At 46.4% G+C, this 23,658-nt stretch overlaps 1 protein-coding gene across 2 annotated transcripts in view; it reads left to right on the top strand.

Moving 5' to 3' along the window:
* LOC147107297 (cilia- and flagella-associated protein 47-like) overlaps positions 1–23,658 on the top strand; it is a 797,073-nt gene that overhangs the window by 35,665 nt on the left and 737,750 nt on the right. Inside the window, exons 4-5 of one of the 2 annotated variants that reach the window (XM_086006182.1) lie at positions 2,862–3,000; positions 6,002–6,227. In XM_086006182.1, the coding sequence (XP_085862308.1) occupies positions 2,862–3,000; positions 6,002–6,227 (365 nt within the window). Of the gene's footprint in view, positions 1–1,383; positions 3,001–6,001; positions 6,228–23,658 lie in introns of those variants that run through there. The other variant, XM_086006181.1, reaches the window with a different exon arrangement.

Below are 23,658 nucleotides of genomic sequence, written 5' to 3'. Positions count from 1 at the left end.
TTCAGGGTTAAATTCCATTTGCCACTTTTCCACCCATCTGACCAACCCGTTTATATCGTCCTGTAGCCTGAGGCTTTCCTCCTCACAATTTACCACCCCACCAATTTTCGTGTCATCTGCGAACTTACTGATCATACCTTTTACATTCTCATCCAAATCATTTATGTAGATCACAAACAACAAGGGACCCAGCACCGATCCCTGAGGTACCCCACTGGACACAGGCTTCCAGTCACAAAAGCAACCTTCGACCATCACCCTCTGCCTCCTGCCACTCAGCCAGTTTAGGATCCAACGCGCCAAGGCACCCTGGATCCCATGGGCTCTTACCTTCTTGACCAGTCTCCTATGCGGGACTTTGTCAAAAGCTTTACTGAAGTCCATGTAAACCACATCCACAGCATTTCCCTCATCCACCCCCCTAGTCACCCCCTCGAAAAATTCAATCAGATTTGTCAGACATGATTTACCCTTGACAAAGCCATGCTGACTATCCCCGATTAATCCTTGCCTCTCCAAGTGGAGACTAATTTTGTCCCTCAGAATTTTTTCCAATAATTTCCCTACCACAGATGTTAGGCTCACTGGCCTGTAATTCCCTGGTTTATCCCTGCTACCCTTCTTGAATAATGGTACTACGTTAGCTGTTCTCCAGTCCTCTGGTACATCCCCTGTGGCCAGAGAGGTTCTGAAAATTTGTGTCAGAGCCCCTGCAATCTCCTCCTTTGCCTCCCACAGCAGCCTGGGATACATCTCGTCTGGGCCTGGGGATTTATCCACTTTTTGGCCTGCTAAAACCGCTAGCACCTCCTCCCTCTCGATGCTAATATGTTCAAGTATGTCACAGCCCCCTTGCCCGATTTCTATGTCTGCATCGTCTTTCTCCATAGTGAACACAGATGCAAAAAATTCATTTAAAACCCCGCCTACATCATCTGGCTCTACACACAGATTGCCACTTTGGTCCCTAATGGGCCCTACCCTTTCCCTGGTTATCCTCTTGCCCTTAATATACTTATAAAACATCTTAGGATTTTCCTTTATTTTGCTCGCCAGTGTTATTTCATGGCCCCTCCTCGCCCTCCTAAATTCAATCCCATCAATTTCCCTAACACCATTTCCCTACAAATACTGATTTCTTTCAGTTCCTCCCTTTCATCAGACCATATGTTCCCCGACATCTCTGGGAGGTTATTTGTGTCCTCCTTTGTGAAGACAGAAACAAAATATGTATTTAATTGGTCAGCCTTTTCTTTGTTCCCCATTATAAATTCCCCTGATTCTGACTGCAAGGGACCCACGCTTGACTTCACCAATCTTTTTCTCTTCAAATATCTATAAAAGCTTTTACAGTCAGTTTTTATGTTCCCTGCAAGCTTACTCTCATATTCTATTTTCCCCTTCTTAATTAATCTCTTTGTCCTCTTTTGTTGAATCCTAAACTGCTCCCAATCCTCAGGTTTACTGCTTTTTCTGGCCAATTTATATGTCCTCTCCTTGGATCTTATGCTATCCCTAATTTCCCTTGTTAGCCACGGTTGAGTCACCTTTTTTGTTTTATTTTTATGCCAAACTGGGATGAACAAATTCTGTAGTTCATCCATGCGGTCTTTGAATAATTGCCATTGCCTATCCACCGTCAACCCTTTGAGTGACATTCCCCAATCAATCCTACCCAACTCACGCCTCAGACCATCGTAGTTTCCTTCATTTAAATTCAGGACCCTAGTCTCTGAGTCAACTACTTCATTCTCCATCTTAATGAAGAATTCGATCATATTATGATCGCTCTGACCCAAGGGGCCTCGTACAACAAGATTGCTAATTAATCCTTTCTCGTTACATAATACCCAGTCTAAGATGGCCTGATCTCTGGTTGGTTCCTTGACATATTGGTCCAGGAAACCATCCCATTACATTGCTTATTTCAAATCATTGGATACTTAATTTTTTTTAGCACAACTGCAGCTTTGAATTATCAGTAGACTAAAGTAGTTCAAAATGCAGTTGGAAGTTATTCTGGGAGCATTAGGGTAGTAGAAGAGGACTTGAGGGACTGAGTGTCCTTTTTGCATTTTTAATTGTCGACAAGGCTCTCACATTCATCCATCGGCACTCTTGGCCTCACTAGCTTCTCTGATCTTAATAGAATTCCCACATCTTCATTGCTAAAGCAGTCTCCAAGAATCTCAGTCTTCCATTCCATCAAAAAGTTCTGTTCACCTCAACAGCTCTTAATTCTCTAGAAAGCTCAAGCTTATTGAAGACTTGCTTCGTGATCCCATATGTGGGGAGGTTCTTCCACCACCTCTTATACTCCAGGACAAGAAATATAAGATAATATGTGGGGTTTAAATCACCTAGTCGGCAGTCTTTGTCCATGGCAATCTTTTGTCTTTCTTTACAGTATTCTTGTCCCTTATAACCTCTAAAAATGCCATCCCACGTGTTCTTTTCCCTCCCTGTCTCCCAATTATGTTGAAATCAAAATTCATTACACAGTCTCTGACTCTTATTTATTCGCAATACCTTAAAACTGTTAAACTCATTACCTCTTCAGTCTTCCACTCCTTCTCCAACTTTCAGACTTTCAAAACCCAAGCTTAGCATCATCGAATTATAATTGATTTTTTCTTACTCTTTTCAACTGTGATGGTATCCTGTATTATAGATCTCAGCTCTTCACATTGGTTTCTGAATAAAAATAAATCCTAATCCTTCCTTCCACTTCTTAAAACAAGATTGAATTTCACTTTCAAATTTAGCAGCATTGCCTGGAATAGATACTTAAAATATGGTTTTCCATGAATGTGATGATGCAGAAAGTTACAAGAAACTCATCGCCTTGTTTTCTCCTATAGGCCAGTTTATAATTGCGGATAACGGCAACCTGCCCATAACTTTTATACCCAGGAATGGAATAGTTCCGCCTAAAACACTACAGTCGGTCCAAGTTGAATTGTGTACGATCCAGCCTATCGTCCTTGATAAAATGGTCCTGTAAGTCTATATAATTGAAGTTGGTAAAGTGCGTTTAAACATTGGTTCATAAGCAATTGATTGTATTTTTTCTGAATATCTCCCTAATGCATTATCCTGAGTCTAATCATTTGGAAAATAGAAAAAGATCGAAAAAGGAAGAAAATTCTTATGTCACTAGCTTCTAAAGGCAGAATTAGAATTTAAATTGTACGTTATAATTTATGTAACACTATTCTAAGCATATGCAAATAAGGGGCCTAATGCCTTGTTCAGGACCCTACTGCAGCATTCACTCACCCTGAGGCAGCCAGCGCCAGCGCTCAGGAAAAAACAATCATAAATATCACCTGCATAAAAATAAAGATAAGTACTTACCACAATTACCATCCCAATCACTGCCGCTCCCGGTCCTGAGATCCTTGGCCTCTGACCTCCAGGTCCTGACCCCGACCCTTGATCTCTCTTCAACCCCCGGCCACCAATCACTCCCTCCCCAGCCTCCATGCCTCTCTCCCCAGCCCCCAATTATCACTCCCTGGGCCCCGATTGGTCCCTTCCTGGCCCCGATGCCTTCCTAACCCCCGATCACTGCCTCCCCTATGTATCCCTCCTCAGCCTCTGATGCCTCCCTCCCCTGCCCCTGATGCCTCCCTGACCCCAGATCACTACCTCCCTAAGCCACCCGATTCCCACCGACCTCTGCAACCCTAACCCCCTAAGAAACGACCACTTACCTGTGGGCCGCTGTGCTAGCCATGTATAATTACGCTGCACAGGGAGGTCAGTCAACCAAGAATGGGTACTTCCAAATTTCTCCATTGTGTCATCAGGGAACCCTTACTCACAATTTAAGCCATGTTCCTAAAATACAGGGATTAAATATATCGGGCTGGATTTTCATTGAGGAGGCGGGTAGGAGGCGGGACTACAACTTTCGGGGTTGTAGTCCCGCCTCCATCGAGTTCTAGCCAACCCATGCGATTTAGACTTGATTGACCTTTTTGTGGCTGCCCAGCGGGCTCAGCAGGCCAATTAAGGGCCACCCGGCAACTGGTGACGTCACAGATTTTTATTTCATCTGTCAAGACCTTTTGACAGATGAAATATCAGTGTTTGACAGCTGTTTGAAGCTGTTAAACACTGACAATCTGCACTCCAAGTTAACTCCTTCCTCTCAGGATGATTTAGAAATCTCCCCGGAACAGAAAGCTGAATGCTGGAACTTTTGACAGTTCGCAGCTATTCCGCTTTCTGTGCCGGTGAGATGAGGGACTCCCGAGACCTGAAGGAAGGAAGGCTGTAAAGGTAAGTAAAGGTTAGTAGAACTTCTTTAAACACTTTACACAGACCAAACACACTTACCTCTGCACTCATGCACCCATCACTCACCTGAACACCGGATATCTCGACCCCTCCAAGCCCTTCATCCCGACGGCCCGCCTCGCTAACTTGGCGTGGTTTGGAGCCGTCGGGAATCCCACATTTCAACAATGAAAATAGTGATTAGGCTAAAAACTGCCTGTTGACTACCTGTTAACAGGCAGTTAATTGGCACTAATCCCTTCCCGCCTCGGGGAGGCGGGTCCCAGTGCGGGGCGGGTACCCGCCTCCTTTGAAAGTGGCATGGAGGCAGGTTAGGGGCGGGATGGGTTTGTGCCCCCTGATTTCGAGATTTTAACCCCCCACACGCCTCCAATCCCGTCTCCACGGCCCAATGAAAATCCTGCCCATCCTCTTTGCACATTTTAATTTGGACGCTCATATAGCCCTAATTTTAACTCGGGGGCAGGAGTTGGGCAGGTGAGGGCCGAGCTCATCAGCAAACCGTCCTGACCTCAGCGGCATGAGTCCCGGGAGATTTTAACTCCATGCTTCATTTGTATAGCCTCCGTTAGTCTCATGCCTGAAATCGGTAGGAAACCGGCAGTCAGGTGCGCAATGTCGAGTGGTAGGAGGTCACTGCCAAGGACTTCGGCACTCAAGTACATTTTTGGGAGGAGGTTTGGGTGGCTTAAACTTTCCTTGTGGGGTCCGGATGAGCACTCTTGGCGCCCCAAGGAAAGTAAAAAAAGAGAAAAAAAGACTTTGGTTTTTGGGCCTATTTTGGCCCTGAATCCTCTTCCTGCTAGGTTGGCTTGGTGGGAATACCACAACAGTTTCCCTCCATCTTATTAAAATAGCAGCCAGACCCCGATGATGCCATCAGAGCCCTATATGCATATTTAAGAAGGACCCGGCTGGTTTCCAACAGGTGTCCAGCAGAAGAGCAGGTTAAAATCAGAACCTGCCGGATTGGTGTGGGACATCCACGGGAGAGTCCCACCATCGATTTTAACTGCCTTCTCACTCATTTTCCGCTGAGCGAGCAAGGTTAAAATCACCCCATATTGTTGTAAAAATCCTTTCTGTTGCTCTCACTCTTTTATGGCACAGTAACTTGAAAATGTCATCCAAAGTGCAGAAGCATTAAATCAACTTGATTTCATTCTGGACTACATTGGGAGTGTGGAGGCACATTTCTTCACATTTGCACTGACAAAGAAAATACATCTTTAGTGGCATGGTGCACTGATTCATTAACAACATCAACAGTAATCCTGATGGTAGTAATAATTAAAATTTGGCTTCAAATAGCAAGTGGCTTTATGACTAGTCACAAAGCTGTTAAGAAAATGTAGCTTAATGACTGAACAATGTTTCAAAAATATGCAAACATTATTTTAAATGCAGTGCAGTATTTTAGAGCAGAATGCTAAACTTGCTTATGTTGAAAACTTGTACATTTTTGAATTGCTGGCCAGTCACAGACTTCTGTAGTAGCTCTAGCAGCCCAAGTTATTTTACCTGGCAATTGCCTTTTTGGTGGGGGCGGGGTGGGGGGGTGGCGGTGGTGGAGTGGGGGGGTGGCGGTGGTGGAGTGGTGGCAGGGGGAGGGTAGGAGGGGGTGTTGGAGATTAAAAATAGAATTTTCACGTTAACAATTCTGTGCTTCCTTTCCATTTGTCCTCTCTCCTGCTAGGGTGAAGTTGGAAGGCATTGACGAAACGACTCTGAAAATTAAGGCAAATATAGTTGAGCCGGTTCTGGAACTTCTTGATTTTTCCGGCCAGAAGCTTGAATGTATTCAGTTTGGTGGTGCCTACTATGGAACCTCAAAGCAGGAGCAAGTTATTTTGTATAACAACAGCCCTGAAGCTATTGACTGGGTGACTGTGATGGAAAATGACACTGCTGGATCTGAAGTGGTAATAGTCCTAGAAAATTTTATTGCAGTAATATTTAATTATATGAACAGTACCTGTCTTTTAATCAGATTATCAAGTCTGGGATATTTTCCAGAAATATTGATATCTATTTATTTAATGCTTTGTTTGATCATATTGGCCCAGAAATTCGGCTCTCCCCGGGTGAGTACGCACGGGGTACTCACCCGTAGGCCGAATGGAATTGCCGGTTTTCTGCATGCACTGCGCATGCGCGGGAAACCGGCACTTCCGATCCTCTGAATGAAGAGGTTCAGAGGTCGAACGCGCGCGCAGGGGAGGCTGCGCGTGCGCTTTGAACTTAGTTTTTTTTTACAGGTTTTCCCGGGAGGGTAAGCCTGCAGGATTTACACATTTAAAAAACAGGCGTAAGGCCTGCTTTTTGCAAGGTAAGTGGTCATTTAATTAAAATTAAAACAGTTTTTCCACAGGTTTATTATTTTTAAATACTTTAAAGCAAGGTAAGTTTATTTTTAGCCCTGTTATAATATAAAAATAATTTTTTCAAAAATTTAAATTATTGTTTAAAATATTTAATGTAATTTATAGTTTATTTAAAAAGTGTGATTTAAAAAAAAAATTATTTGAAGGTTTACTGCTATTTTGGGCCCGTAGTATTTACAGTATAAGTTTTGACAGATCTACCTGTCAATCTTATGAATGGGCTTTTCCCTCCTCCGATTGGCTGCCCATGGCTCACGTGATCCCAGGGGATGCATCGCACTAACTACGCCCCTGGGACATGCAAGCACAGTGCGCCGGCAGCTGGGCCAGGCCCCGGAGCGGAATTCCACGGGGCCCTACAGCTCAACTGCCGGCGCGCAAGGTAAGTGCAGGTTGGGGGCTTACACTAGTGGGATTTGGTTAGTTTAAAAAGGAATAAGAGGAGTACAGTATACATTGGTCTAAGTAAGCTTCGGGAAAACAAAAGTCGATAAATAAACTAAAACTAGAAAATTAAAAAGTAATATAAGGGTTAAGTCATGGCAGTAGAGCTCGGACCTGTGTCATGCTCCTCCTGTAACATGTGGGAAATCAGGGACGCTTCCTGTGTCCCTGACGATTATGTGTGCGGGAAGTGTGTCCAGCTGCAGCTCATGTGGGACCGCATGACGGCCCTTGAGCTGCAGATGGACTCACTTTGGAGCATCCACGATTCTGAGAGGGGTGTGGATAGCACATTTAGTGAGTTGGTCACACCGCAGGTTAAGGCCAGCGTAGACAGTACATGGGTGACCAAAAGGCAGAGCAAGGGCAGGAAGGTAGTGCAGAAATCCCCTGGGGTTGTCTCCCTTAGCAACAGGTTCACCGTCTTAGGTACTGTTGTCGGGGGGGGTGACGCATCGGGGGAAGGCACCAGCAGCCAGGCTCATGGCACCATGACTGGCTCTGTTGCAAAGAAGGGAGGGAAAAAGAGTGGCAGGGCTATAGTAATAGGGGATTCGATTGTAAGGGGAATAGATAGGGGTTTCTGTGGTCGCGACCGAGACTCCAGGATGGTATGTTGCCTCCCTGGTGCAAGGGTCAAGGATGTCTCGGCGCGGGTGCAGAACATTCTGGAGGGGGAGGGGGAACAGCCAGTTGTCGTGATACATGTTGGTACCAACGACGTAGCTAAAAAAAGGGAAGAGGTCCTACAAGTAGAATTTAGGGAGTTAGGAGCCAAGCTAAAAAGTAGGACCTCGAAGGTAGTAATCTCTGGATTACTACCAGTGCCACGTGCTAGTAAGAGTACAGAGAACAGGATAGTTAGGCTAAATACGTGGCTTGAGCAGTGGTGTAAGAGGGAGGGTTTTAAATTTTTGAGGCATTGGAACCAGTTTTGTGGTAGGTGTGACCTATACAAAAGGGACGGTCTACACCTGTGCAGAGATGGAACTGATGTTCTCGGGGTAATTTTTGATAAAGCAGTTCGGGAGCATTTAAACTAGTATGGCAGGGGGCTAGAAACCTATGTAGTGAAATAGAGGAAAGTGAAAGGCAGACAGAAATAAATGGTAAAAGGGTGAGGAACAAAAAACGAAGGGCCAAACTAATTCATAAAAATTGTGAGCATAAAAAAAGCCTGAGGGTTTTATACCTTAATGCGAGAAGCATCAGGAACAAGGTAGATGAATTAGCTGTGGAAATAGAGGTTAATAATTATGATCTAATTGGGATTACGGAAACATGGTTGCAGGGTGAGCAGGGCTGGGAGCTTAACATACAGGGGTATTCAGTATTTAGGAAGGATCGACAAAAAAGAAAGGGAGGAGGGGTAGCATTGCTAGTAAAAGAGGGGATAAATGCAATTGAAAGGAAGGATATTAACTCAGTTAATACAGAATCTATATGGGTGGAGCTAAGAAATAGCGAGGGGCGAAAAACATTAATAGGAGTGGTATATAGGCCTCCAAATAGTAAAATAGAGGTTAGGGAGGGCATCACGAGGGAAATTAGAGAAGCGTGCAATAAGAGCACAGCTGTCATCATAGGTGACTTTAACTTACATATAGATTGGACTAGCCTAATCAGTAAAAATAATGAGGAGGAGGAATTCCTTGAGTGTTTGAGGGATGGTTATCTGGATCAATATGTCGAGGAACCAACTCGGGAACAGGCTATATTGGACTGGGTACTGTGCAATGAGAAGGGACTAATCAGTAATCTTGTTGTACGGGGACCCTTGGGTCAGAGCGATCATAACATGATCGATTTCTCACTCGAAATGGAGAGCGAAGAAATTGACTCAGAGACTAAGGTCCTGAATTTAAACAAGGGGAATTATGATGCCATGAGACGGGAACTGAGTAGGTCTGATTGGACAACGTTCCTGGGAGGACTGGAGGTAGATAAACAATGGCAAACATTTAAAGATAGAATGACAAAATTGCAAAAATTGTTTATACCAATCTGGCATAAAAGGAAATCTAAAAAGGTGACTCAACCGTGGATAACAGGGGAAATTAGAGACAGCATAAAATCCAAAGATAGGGCGTATAAAATAGCCAAAAAAAGCGCCAGAGCGGAAGATTGGGAACAGTTTAAGATAGAGCAAAGGAGGGCAAAGGGCATAATCAAGAGGGGCAAAATAGCTTACGAAAACAAGCTGGCGGAAAATATAAAAACTAACTCCAAAAGCTTTTATAAGTATATCAAAAGGAAAAGACTGGTGAAAACCAAAGTTGGTCCATTGCAGTCAGATACGGGGGAATATATAATGGGAAATAAGGAAATGGCAGATCAACTAAATGCATACTTTGGGTCAGTCTTTACGAAGGAAGACACAAAAAACCTCCCTGGGATATCGGGAAAAATAGGGACATTGGCAAAGGAGGAACTGACGCAAATCAATATCTCTAAGGATATGGTGTTAAGGAAGCTAAAGGGATTGAAGGTGGACAAATCCCCAGGGCCTGATAACATGCATCCTAGGGTACTGAAGGAGGTGGCCCTAGAGATAGCGGATGCACTAAGGATGATTTTTCAGAATTCATTAGACTCGGGAACAGTGCCGATGGATTGGAGGGTAGCTAACGTTACCCCACTATTCAAAAAGGGGGGTAGGGAAAAAGCAGGTAATTACAGACCTGTAAGCCTTACATCAGTTGTGGGCAAAATGCTGGAGTCCATCATTAAGGATGAAATAGCGGAGCACTTAGCAAATGGGGACAGGATAGGACAGAGTCAACATGGATTTACAAAGGGTAAATCGTGCTTGACTAATCTATTGGAATTTTTTGAGGGAGTAACTGGTAGAATAGATGGGGGAGAGCCAGTAGATGTGGTGTACCTGGACTTCCAAAAGGCCTTCGATAAGGTCCCACATAAAAGATTAGCATGGAAAATTGAGGCTCATGGGATAAAGGGGAAAGTTTTGGCGTGGATAGGGAACTGGCTGTCAGATAGAAAACAGAGAGTTGGAATAAACGGCTCATTTTCTGAATGGCAGGCAGTAACAAGTGGGGTACCACAGGGATCTGTCCTGGGCCCCCAGCTGTTCACAATTTACATTAATGACCTGGATCAGGGAGTCGGATGCAGCATTTCCAAATTTGCAGACGACACTAAACTAGGAGGGGGGGTGGGCTCAGAGGAAGAGACCAGGAAGCTCCAGAGCGATTTGGACAGACTGGGCGATTGGGCGGATAAATGGCAGATGCACTATAATGTGGACAAGTGCGAAGTTATCCACCTTGGGTGCAGGAACGGGAGGGCAAATTATTATTTAAATGGCAATAGATTGGGAGAGGGGGAAGTACAGAGAGACCTGGGTGTTCTTGTACACCAGTCACTGAAGGCGAGCATGCAGGTGCAACAGGCGGTCAAGAAGGCAAACGGTATGCTGGCCTTCATAGCAAAAGGGTTAGAATACAGGAACAGGGATACCTTGCTGCAGCTGTACAGGGCACTGGTGAGACCACACCTCGAGTACTGTGTACAGTTTTGGTCGCCTCATCTGAGGAAGGATGTTCTTGCCATGGAGGGGGTGCAGCGGCGATTCACCAGGCTGATACCAGGAATGGCGGGAATGACCTATGAGGAGAGACTATGTAGTTTAGGGATGTACACACTGGAGTTTAGAAGATTGAGAGGGGACCTCATAGAAGTGTATAAAATTCTGACAGGTCTAGACAGACTGGATGCAGAAGGAATGTTTCCCTTGGCGGGTGAGAACAGAACTAGAGGACATAATTTAAGGATAAGGGCTAAACCATTTAGGACAGAGATGAGGGGGAATTTCTTCACTCAGAGAGTGGTGAACCTGTGGAACTCATTGCCACAGAGGGCAGTGTATGCCAGCTCATTAAATATATTTAAGAGGGAATTAGATATATTTCTACGGGCAAAAGGGGTTAAGGGTTACGGAGAGAAGGCGGGGACGGGATACTGAATTAAAGGATCAGCCATGATCTCATTAAATGGCGGAGCAGGCACGAAGGGCCGAATGGCCTACTCCTGCTCCTATCTTCTATGTATCTATGTATCTATAAGAAGTAGGAGCAGGAGTAAGCTATACGGCCCCTCCAGCTTGCTCCCCCATTCATTAGAAAGAAAAAAAGAAAGACTTACATTTATATAGCGCCTTTCATGACCACCAGACACCTCAAAGCGCTTTACAGCCAATGAAGTACTTTTTTGAAGTGTAGCCACTGTTGTAATGTGGGAAACCCGCGGCAGCCAATGTGCGCACAGCAAGCTCCCACAAACAGTAATGGGATAATGACCAGATAATCTGTTTTTGTTATGTTGGTTGAGGGATAAATATTGGCCAGGACACCGGGGATAACTCCCCTACTCTTCTTCAAAATAGTGCCGTGGGATCTTTTGCGTCCACCTGGGCCAGCAGACGGGGCCTCGGTTTAACGTCTCATCCGAAAGACGGCACCTCTGACAGTGCAGCACTCATGGCTGAACTTCTATATCAACTCCACTTTCCCGTTCGTTCTCCATATCCCTTGACTCCCTTAGTGCCCAAAAATCTATTGATCTCAGTCTTGAATATACTAATTGGCGCAGCATCCCCTGGGGTAGAGAATTACAAAGATTCACAACCCTCTGAGTGAAGAAATTTCTCCTCATCTCAGTCCTAAATGGCCAACCTCTTATCCTGAGACTATGACCCCTAGTTCTAGGCTCTACATGCAGGGAAAACAACCTCTCAGCATCTACTCTGTCAAGCCCTATAAGGCTTTTATACATTTCAATTAGATCACCTCTCATTCTTCTAAACTCCAGAGAATATAGGCCCATTCTCCTCAATCTCTCCTCATAGCTCAGCCCTCTCATCCCAGGAATCAATCGAGTGAACATTTGTTGCACCCTCTCTAAGACAAGTATATCCTTCCTTAGGTAAGGAGACCAAAACTGTACACAGTACTCCAGGTGTGGTCTCACCAAAGCCCTGTATAATTGCAGCAAGACTTCCTTACTCTTATATTGCAAACCCTTTGCAATAAAGGCTAACATACAATTCCTAATTGCTTGCTGTACCTGTATGTTAACTTCCTGTGATTTGTGTACAAGGACAGCCAAATCCCTCTGAATACAAAAGCAAAATACTGCAGATGCTGGAAATCTGAAATAAAAACAGATAATGCTGGAAATACTCAGCAGGTCAGACAGCATCTGTGGAGAGAGCAAAAGAGTTAACGTTTCAGGTCCTTTCCCGGTCTAGCCAACATGTGGCTCCAGACCCACAGCAATGTGGTTGACTCTTAACAGCCCTCTGAAATGGCCAAGCAAGCCAGTCAGTTGTAACAAACTGCTACCAAAAAGCATAATAAGAATGAAACTGAATGGATCACCCGGCATCGATCGAGGCATCGAATTCGGACACGATAAAGGCACACCCAGCTCAGTCGACCCTGCAAAGTCTTTCTCACTAACATCTGGGGACTTGTGCCAGTATTGGGAGAGTTGTTCCACAGACTAGTCAAGCAACAGCCTGACATAGTCATACTCACAGAATCATACCTTTCAGCCAATGTCCCAAACTCCTCCATCATCATCCCTGGGTATGTCTTGTCCCACCGGCTGGACAGACCAACAAGAGGTGACGGCACAGTGGTATACAGTTGGGAGGAAGTGGCCCTGGGAGTCCTCACATTGACTCCAAACACCATTAAGTCTCATAGCATCAGGTCACACATGGGCAAGGAAGCCTTCTGCTGATTACCACCTACCTCCCTCCTTCAACTGATGAAACAATACTCCTCCATGTTCAACACCACTTGGAAGAAGCACTGAGTGTAGCAAGGGCACAGCATGTACTCTGGGTGGGGAATTTCAATGTTCATCATCAAGAGTGGCTCAGTAGTACCACAACTGACCGAGCTGGACTTGCGGCAAGTGGTGAGAGAACCAACACGAGGGAAAAACCTATTTGACCTCATCCTCACTAATATACCTGCCGCAGATGCATCTGTCCATGACAGTGTTAGTAGGAGTGACCACCGCACAGTCCTGTGGAGACGAAGTCCCATCTTCACACTGAGGACACCCGCCATTGTGTTGTGTGGCACTACCACCGTGCTAAATGGGATAGATTCATAACATCTAGCAGTTCAAAACTGGACATCCATGAGGCACTGTGGGACATCAGCAGCAGCAGCAGAACTGTATTCCACCACAATTTGTAAACCTCATGGCCAGGCTTATCTAGCACTCTACCATTACCATCAAACCAGGCGACCAACCCTGGTTCAATGAAGAGTGTAAAAGAGCATGCCAGTATGCTGTAGACAGAGCTAAGGGATCCCACACCAACGGATCAGATCAAAGCTCTGCAGTCCTACCACAGCTAGTCGTGAATGGTGTTGGAGAATTAAACAACTAACAGGAGGAGGAGGCTCCATTAACATCCCCATCCTCAATGATGGTGGAGCCCAGCATGTGAATGAAAAAGACAAGGCTGAAGTATTCGCAACCATCTTCAGCCAGAAGTGCCGAGTGGTTGATGCATTTCAGCCTCCTCCTGAGGCCCCCACCATCACAGATGCCAGTCTTCAACTAATTCGATGCACTCCACGTGATATCGGGAAACAGCTTAACGCGCTGGATGCGGAAAAGGCTATGGACCCCGACCACATCCTGGCTGTAGTGCTGAAGACTTGTACTGCAGAGCTAGCCACGCCTCTAGTCAAGCTGATGCAGTGCAGCTACAACACTGGCATATACCCGACAAAGAGGGAAATTGCCCAGGTATGTCCTGTACAGAAAAAGCAGGACAAATCCAATCTGGCTAATTACCGCCCCATCAACCTACTCGCAATCATCAGCAAAGTGATGGAAGGTGTCGTCGACAGTGCTATCAAGCAGCACTTACTCACCAATAACCTGCTAACCAATGCCCAGTTTGGGTTCCACCAGGTTCACTCGGCTCCAGACCTCATTACAACTTTGGTCCAAACATGGACAAAGGAGCTGAATTCCAGAGGTGAGGTGAGAGTGACTGCCCTTGACATCAAGGCAGCATTTGACTGAGTGTGGCACCAAGGAGCCCTAGTAAAATTGAAGTCAATGGGGATCAGGGCAAAAACTTTTCACTGGCTGGAGTCATACCTAGCACAAAGGAAGATGGTCGTGGTTGTTGGAGGCCAGTATCTCATTGAAGTGTATAACATTTTTAAGGGGCTTGACAGGGTAGATGCTGGGAGGATGTTTTCCCTGGATGGGGAATCTAGAACTAGGGGTCACAGTCTCAGAATAAGGGGTTGACCATTTAGGGCTGAGGTCAGGAGAAATTTCTTCACTCAAAGGGTTGTGAATTTTTGGAATTCTCTACCCCAAAGGGCTGTAGATGCTCTTTCGTTGATTATATTCAAAACAGAGATTGATAGATTTTTGGATACTAAAGGAACCAAGGAATTTGGGAATAGTGCAGGAAGGTGGAGTTGAGGTAGAAGATCAGCCATAATCTTATTGAATGGCGGAGCAGGCTCGAATGGCTGAATGGCCGACTCCTGCTCCTATTTCTTATGTTCTTATGTCTTTATCATCTCAGCCCCAGGACATTGCTGCAGGAGGTCCTAAGGGCAGTGTCCTAGGTTGAACTATCTTCAGCTTGCTTCATCAATGACCTTCCCTCCATTATAAGGTCAGAAGTGAGGATGTTTGCTGATCATTGCACAGTGTTCAGTTCCATTTGCAATTCCTCAGATAATGAAGCAGACTGTGCCCACATGCAGCAAGACCTGGACAACATCCAGGCTTTGGCTAATAAGTGGTAAGTAACATTCGTGCCACACAAGTGCCAGGCAATGACCATCTCCAACAAGAGAGAGTCTAACCACCACCCCATGACATTCAATAGCATTACCATCATTGAATTCCCCCACCTTCACATCCTGGGAGTCACCATTGACCAGAAACTTAACTGGACCAGCCACATAAATACTGTGGCTACAAGAGCAGGTCAGAGGCTGGGTATTGTGGAATTTGTGGAATTCTCTGCCCCAGAGAGCTGTGGAGGCTGGGTCATTAAATACATTTAAAGTGGAGATAGACAAATTTTTGCAAGGTAACGGAGTGAAGGGTTATGGGGAGCGGGCTGGCAAGTAGCTTTGAGCCCCAGATCAGCCATGATCTTTTTGAATGGCGGAGCAGGCTCGAGGGGCCAAGTGGCCTATTCCTGCTCCTATTTCTTATGTTCTTATGTATTCTGCGGCGAGTGACTCACCTCCTGATTCCCCAAAGCCTTTCCCCCACTTACAAGGCACAAGTTAGGCGTGTGGTGGAATACTCTTCACTTGCCTGGATGGGTGCAGCTCCAACAACATTCAGAAGCTCAACACCATCCAGGACAAAGCAACCCGCTTGATCGACACCCAATCCACCACTTTAAACATTCACTCCCTCCACCATCAGCACTCCGTGGCTGCAGTGTGGACCATCTACAAAGCTTCTTCGACAGCACCTCCCAAACCCGCAATTTCTACCACCTAGAAGGACAAGGGCAGCAGGCGCATGGGAACACAACCACCTCCAAGTTCCCCTCTAAGTTTTACACCATCCTGACTTGGAAATATAACGCTGTTCCTCCATTGTCGCTGGGTCAAAATTCTGGAACTCCCTACCTAAAAGCACTGTGGGAATATCTTCATCACACAGACTGCAGCGGTTCAAGAAAGTGGATCACCACCACCTTCCCAAGGCCATTTAGGGATGGGCAATAAATGCTGGCCTTGCCAGCGATGCCCACATCCTGTGAATGAATAAAAAAACCATCCAGGACTGGATATCGGACAGAGACAATGGATGAGTGACAAGAGTTGGTGGAGATCTAGAACTAGGTGTCGTTAGTGTACATGTGGAAGCTGATCCCATGTCTGTGGATGATGTCACTAAAAGGCTGCATGTAGCTGAAAACAGAGGAGTCAAGGATAGGTCCTTGGAGGACTCCAGAAGAACGGTGCGGGGGCAGGAAGAGAAGACATTGCTTTGGCCATGATTGGATAAGTAATAGAGCGGAACTAAGTGAGGGAAATCCCACTGAACTGGACAATGGAGGAGAGGTGTTGGAGGAGGATCGTGTAGTCGACCATGTCAAAGGCTGCAAAGAAGTCTAGGAAAATGCGGAGAGATAAAGCAGTACAGTCATAGTCATAGTGGATGCCATTTGTGACTTTGGTTTAGTGTAGTTTTGGTGCTGTGGCAGGAATGGAAACTTGATTCAAACATGAAGTTGTGTTCAATATAGGCACAGGAGGCGAAAACAGGTTAAAGAACTTTGGATGGAAAGGGAGGTTGGAGATTGGGCGGTAGATTGCAAGGCCAGAGGGGTCGAGGGTGTTTTATTTTGAGGAGGGTGGTGATGACAACAGTTTTCAAAGGGAGGGTGTGGCACCTGAGGACCTGGAACCATTTGCAATGTAACCTATCCAGGAAGGGAAGTTGGGTGGTCAGCTGTTTAGTGGGAATGGGTTAAGAAAGGTTTATCTTATGGACAAGATGAGGAGAGGGCATGAGGGGAGATAGGCGAGAAATTAGCGAAAGACCCAGGTTCAGGTTTGGCGGGGGATTGGAATGTTTGGTTTGGTGGGCAAAGGGTAGGGGGGAAGAAGCGGAGGCAGTTGAATGGATGGTCTTAATCAAAGAATCCCATGAGCTCTTGTACTTTCACTTGTTAGACTTCTTATTGAAGGGCAATTAGGGATGGGTAATCCTAGCCAGTGATGCCCACATCCCATAAAAACAAATAAATAAAAATGCAGGGGAGAAGGGTACCTGCATGCTAACTTTTTGTGTTTCATGTACGAGGACGCCCAGATCCCTTTGTACCGCAGTATTTTATAGTCTCTCTCCATTTAAATAATAATTTGCTTTTCTATTCTTCCTACCAAATTAGATAACCTCACATTTTCCCACATGATACTCCATCTGTCAAATATTTGCCCACTCACTTTATCTATATCCCTTTGCAGACTCTTTGGGCTCGATTTTATCAATGGGGACGTGATGGAGGCGGGACCCCCACTTTTTGGGTTGTAGTCCCGCCTCCATCGACTTGTGGCCAGCCCGCGCTACTTTCCCTTGATTGACCTGGTTAAGCCCGCCCAGCGGGCTCAGCAGGCCAATTAAGGGACACCTGGTTACTGGTGACGTCAGCGATTGACATTTCATCTGTCAAGCTCTGTGAAGCTGTCAAACACTGACAATCTGTCTTCTAACTTGAGTCCTTCTGCTCAGACTCAGTTAGAGATCTCTCTAAACCAGAAAGCAGAGGCTGCAGCTTTTGACAGTTCAGTGGCCATTCTGCTTTCTGTGCCGCTCCCGAGAACTGAAGGGAGGAAGCCTGCAGGAGAAAGTAAAGGTAAGTAAAACTTATTAAAACACTTTACACTTACCTCACACACTTACCTCTGCACACATGCGCCCATCACTCACCTGCACAACGGACATCTTGACCCCTCCAATCCCTTCAGACCGACGGTCCGCCTCGCTAACTTGGCGTGGTTCGGAGCTGTTGGGAAGCTCACACTTCAGGGCTAAAAATAGGGATTAGGCAAAGAACTGCCTGTTAACTACCTGTTAACAGGCAGTTAATTGGCACTAATCCCCTTCCCGCCTCGGGGAGGCGGCTCCCAGCACAGGTCGGATACCCGCCTCCTGGGACATTGGCACAGAAGCGGTTTGGGGGCGGGAAGGGTTCGTGCCCCCCGATTCTGCAATTTTCCCACCACTCCCGCCTGCAAACCCGCCTCCTCGGGGCTTGGAAATTCGAGCCCTTTGTATCCTCCTCACAACTTGCTTTCCCACCTATCTTTGTATCGTCAGCAAATTTGGCTACAATACACTCGCTTCCTTCATCCAAGTCATTAATATAGATTGTAAATAGTTGAGGCCCCAGCACTGGTCCCTGTGACACTAGTTACAGTTTGCCAACCTGAAAATGACCCATTTATCCCGACTCTCTGTTTTCTGTTAGTTAGCCAATCCTCTATCCATGCTAATATATTACCCCCAACCCCGTGAGCTCTTATCTTGTGCAGTAACCTTCTCTACGGCACCTTATCGAATGCTTTCTGGAAATCCAAATACACAACATCTGCTGGTTCCCCTTTATCCACCCTGCTCGTTACATCCTCAAAGAAATCTAGTAAATTTGTCAAACATGATTTCCCTTTCATAAAACCATGTTGACTCTGCTTGATTGTATTATGATTTTCTAAATGATCTGCTACTCTTCCTTAATAATGGATTCCAGCATTTTCCCAATGACAGATGTTAGGCTAACTGGCCTATAGTTTCCAGCTTTCTGTCTCCCTCCTTTCTTGAAAAGGGGCGTTACATTTGCGGTTTTCCAATCCGCTGGGACCGCTCCAGAATCCAGGGAATTTTGGTAATTACAACCAACGCATCCATTGGGCAGGTAGTTAACAGGCAGTTTTTAGCCTAATCCTTATTGTTATTGCTGAAGTGTGGGATTCCCGACGGCTCCAAACCATGCCAAGTTAGCGAGGCGGACCATCGGGCTGAAGGGTTTGGAGGGTTCGAGATGTCCGGTGTTCAGGCGAGTGATGGGTGCATGAGTGCAGAGGTAAGTGTGTTTGGTGTGTGTAAAGTGTTTAAAGAAGTTTTACTTACCTTTACAGCCTTCCTTCCTTCAGGTCTCGGGAGTCCCTCATCTCACCGGCACAGAAAGCAGAATGGCCGCGAGCTGTCAAAAGTTGCAGCATTCAGCTTTCTGTTCTGGAGAGATCTCTAAATCAGCCTGAGAGGAAGGAATTAACTTGGAGTACAGATTGTCAGTGTTTGATAGCTTCACAACTCGATGGAGGAGGGACTACAACCTCCTATATGGCTCCAGTATCAAAATCCAGCCCATTATCTCTGCAGCCACTTCTTTTAAGCCCCTAGGATGCAGGCCATCTGGTCCAGGGGACTTGTCAGCCTTTAGTCCCACTAATTTGCCTAGTACTTTTTCTCTAGTGATAGTGATTATTTTAAGTTCCTCCCTCCCTATAGCCCCTTGATTATAAACTATTATTGGGATGCTTTTAGTGTCTTCTACCGTGAAGACCAACACAAAATATTTGTTCAGAGTCTCTACCATTTCCCTGTTTCCCATTATTAATTCCCCAGTCTCATCCTCTTAGCTGCTCTCTTCCTTTTTATATACCTGTAGAAGCTTTTACTGTTTGTTTTTATATTTTTTGCTAGTTTACTCTCATAATCTATCTTCTCCCTCTTTATTTTTTTTTAGTCATCCTTTCATGGTTTCTAAAATTTTCCCAATCCTCTGGCCTACCACTAGCCTTCGCAACATTGTCTGCCTTTTCTTTCAATTTGATACCATCCTTAACTTCCTTAGTTAGCCACGGATGGTTCATCCTTCTCGTAGAGAGGAGTGGTTCAGCAAAATAACAGCTGCAGAAATATTGTGGCAAATAGTGGGTCAAGGCCAGGCAGTTTGCAGTTTCCAGTGCAGTTGTAAGTGATTTATGGAAGAGTTTTTTCTAGTGGTAGTCGCAGAAAGAAGTGAGGTTGCAACAGGGTAGAGGAATGTGGGTATTGAGGGATTCAAGAAAGTGGTTGGAGATGGCCTTGTCTGTGATCGACCATAGGAGTAGAGGAGCCACGTGAGAATGGCATGGCCGAGAGGGTGGCCATCAATATGGGGAGCGGGCGGGAAAGTGGAGTTGAGGCTAAGATCAGATCAGCCATGATCTTATTGAATGGCGGAGCAGGCTTGAGGGGCCAAATGGCCGACTCCAGCTCCTATTTCTTATGTTCTTATGTATTATCTCAGGATCAGTACCACCCCTGCAAATAGAACTCTTGTCCTCTATGATCAGGAGCACATTTTGACTGCCTAATATTTAGTTAACAACAGTGTGACCTGGGGATCTTAACATGGATCTGTTGTTGTGTGTACTGGATGCTATGATCTCCATGCACCACCTTATGTGTTCGCTTGCCTTTATGTAAAGTGGGCAGAAAAGCACTCTAGTGAGATGAAGCATGATTACTAACCAACAAACTAGCCTGTTTTACATACAATACAGTAATGAACAGAATATCATTTTCTGGTTAGACAAATATAGTTCCTTCCATCCTCGTAGTATAAAAATAATAAAAATACACAACTTTGCCACATTTTCTAGGCATAAGTTAAAAACTAGTTGTCCCTCATCTAACTGGTCTAAATTTAGATATAGCCAGCATGGTTCACTCTGCCAATCTGGAACTCCTGTAAGCCTCTGACTGACATACGCACCCTCTCCCCCTTCTTTCTCTTTCTCATTTGTTGTGCAATACGCTGATTTGCGCAGAGTCAGCTTGTTTGTTCTCAGAGTGCTGGCAGGTATATAGAATTGCAAAACACCAATTATGAAACCACTTGTATTTCAGCTGCGCAACCACCTTTTTAAATTCTCTAATCACTGCTTAACATTATTGTAGTTTCACATGTACAATAATAAAAGCACCCAGTTTGCAATCCTAAATGAAAACTGGATGATTATTATCAGTAATAATATTAGAGACTGGTGCAGCTGCAACTAGCCTAAACTTTTCTCCAATAATCTTGCAATATATTATGCATGTTATACATGCACATATCAAAGGGGCAGTTTAAAAAAAAAGAAAAATCAAAAAGTGCATTTTTTAAAGCATTGCAGAAACTGGGGTTCCTAGCCGAAGAATTGAGATCGACTCAGAAAATCAAAAACAATAAAATTTAATGAACAAACGAAGCTGTACAGGAAACTGTAGGATACAATGCAAATAGGTCTGGTCTGCTTGAAAGCCTCTCTGGAAACTGCTAGAAGGTTCCGAGCTCAACTGCTAGCAGGTTCCGAGCTCAACTGCTAGCAGGTTCCGAGCTCTACTGCTAGAAGGTTCCGAGCTCTGACGTCATGACGTCATCACGTTCTTCCCGCCGTTGAGAGATCACGTGACGGACGGCATGACGTCATCACGCGGAGTACAGGAAAGAAGCCCTAGTACAGTTAACAGATACATTAAAGGTGCAGCCCCCAGCTGTACTACATTGCTGTAAAAGGAATTATATACAATTGTCCGTAATCCTCTGGTGGTTCCGCCACATGCGCCCCCCCAGAATTGCTTTTAACAGAGAAGGTAAGGCGAGAAGGGGGTCTGATGAGTCTGTTCGACCGACTGCGATACCCTGGCAGCTGGAACGGAGCGCTAGAAGACGAACTGGCCGTTGGCTGTGGTTGGGATGACGCCGCAGGCGGAGGAGAAGAAGAGGCCGGCTGTGGTCGACCCGGTGAGGCGGGCACTGGCGACTCGGCGGATGACTGTGGCTGTACTGGACCGGCAGTCGACGGTGGACGACCACAACGAGGCCCTGAGCGGTGACGACTGGTTCGCTCAGATCCAGATGCGTCGGTTTCAACCGGTCGATGGAGATGTGGTCAGGCTTACCGCCGACGTCGACTGTGAAGGACTTGTCACCTGACGAGATGACGCGGAACGGACCTGTGTAAGGCGGTTTGAGCGGGTTTTTGCGAGCATCCTGCCGAATGAACACGTATTCTGCGCTCTTAAGATCCACTGGGATATGGGAGCGCTGCAGGTCATGATGCGACGTAGGCACTGGGATGAAATTCCTAGCCGCTTCCTGGTGGCTGACGAGCTGCTGAGCTGGGGACCAGGGTCCCGTGTGAGGAGGAAGAAAATCGCCAGGCACTCTGAGTGGTTGGCCGTAAACCAGCTCTGCTGAAGAAGAATGCATGTCATCCTTAGGCGCCGTGTGAAGACCTAGCAGCACCCAAGGGAGCCTGTCCACCCAACTAGCCCCATGGAGACTAGCACGCAGTGCGGCTTTAAGGGACCTGTGGAATCTTTCACACAGACCGTTCGCCTGTGGATGGTAGGCGGTGGTACGATGAAGCTTGGTGCCCAAACCTTGAGCTACGGCGTTCCAAAGCTCAGAGGTAAATTGAGGCCCCCGGTCGGAGGAGATGTCAGCCAGTACCCCGAACCGAGCTACCCACGACGAGATGAAGGCTCTGAAGACGTCTGCCGCTGTGGTGGCAACCAAAGGAATTGCCTCTGGCCACCTGGTGGTGCGGTCTACCACGGTGAGGAGGTGAGTGCACCCGCGAGAGGAAGGGAGAGGACCAACCAGGTCCACGTACGCTTGGTCGAATTGACGCTCCGGAACCGGAAAAGTGGCAACTGGGGCCTTAACATGGTGTTGTATCTTGGACTTCTGGCAACTCACGCAGGTATTGGACCAGTCACGGACGTCGAGATGCATGCCCTTCCAGATGAATTTCTTTGCCACGAGTCGTTGTGACACTCTCATGCCAGGGTGTGACAACCCGTGGATAGTGTCGAAAATTCTCCTGCGCCATTCGACTGGAACTATTGGACGTGGGACGCCCATCGAGATGTCACACAGGAGTGTGGTCCCTGCGGCCTGGAAACTGACATCAGCCACTTGTAAGCTGGAAGGTGTGGTCCGGTATGTCTGCACTTCAGGGTCTGCCTTCTGTTCTTTTGCCAAACCAACACAGTCGACTCCCAGGTGTACTGCGTGGACCGGGGCGCGGGAGACACAATCCGCCACCAGGTTGTCTTTGCCCGAGACATGTTGTATGTCGGTTGTAAATTCAGATATGTACGTAAGATGACGTTGTTGCCGTGCCGACCATGGTTCCGCTGTCTTGGCCATCGCAAAAGTAAGTGGCTTGTGGTCTACAAAAGCCGTGAATGGGCGTTCTTCCAGTAGGAAGCGAAAATGGCGGATGGCCAGAAACAATGCCAACAACTCCCTATCAAAAGTACTATAATTGCGTTCGTTCTTCCGCAATTGGCGGTTGAAGAAAGCCAGTGGTTGCCATGTGCCGCCGACCCACTGCTCCTGTACTGCCCCGATGGCATAATCAGATGCGTCGGTGGTAAGGGCAATGGTTGCGCCCGGAAGGGGATGTGCCAACATGGTCGCAGCAGCCAAAGCGGTCTTAGTGTCGAGGAAAGCCTGGTCCATCTGGGGTGTCCAATCGATCGGGTCTTTGCCCGATTTACCTCTGAGGGCCTCGTACAAAGGTTGCATCAACAATGCCGCCTTGGGGACGAACCGATGATAAGAATTGACCATTCCCAGAAATTCCTGGAGGGCCCTGACGGTCTGAGGAAGAGGGAACGAGGTGACTGCTTCCACCTTCGTGGCCAGCGGGACGGCGCTTTCTGAGGTGATTCTGTGTCCCAGGAAATCAATGCTGTGCAACCCAAACTGGCACTTGGCCGGGTTGATAATAAGGCCATGTTGGCTGAGACCAGAAAAAGGGTACGCAAGTGCGTAATGTGTTCTTTCGTGCTGTTACTGGCAATAAGGATGTCATCTAGGTAGACGAAGATGAACGGCAGATCGTGCAACACGGAATCCATGAGGCGTTGGAAGGCTTGTGCTGCATTCTTCAGCCCAAATGGCATACGAAGGAACTCAAAGAGCCCGAAA

Source organism: Somniosus microcephalus, chromosome 14 (assembly GCF_052327205.1).
Source record: "Somniosus microcephalus isolate GS21.2 chromosome 14, FLI_Smic_1.0, whole genome shotgun sequence".
NCBI lineage: Eukaryota > Metazoa > Chordata > Chondrichthyes > Squaliformes > Somniosidae > Somniosus > Somniosus microcephalus.
This window is presented reverse-complemented; position numbering and strand designations above follow the sequence as displayed.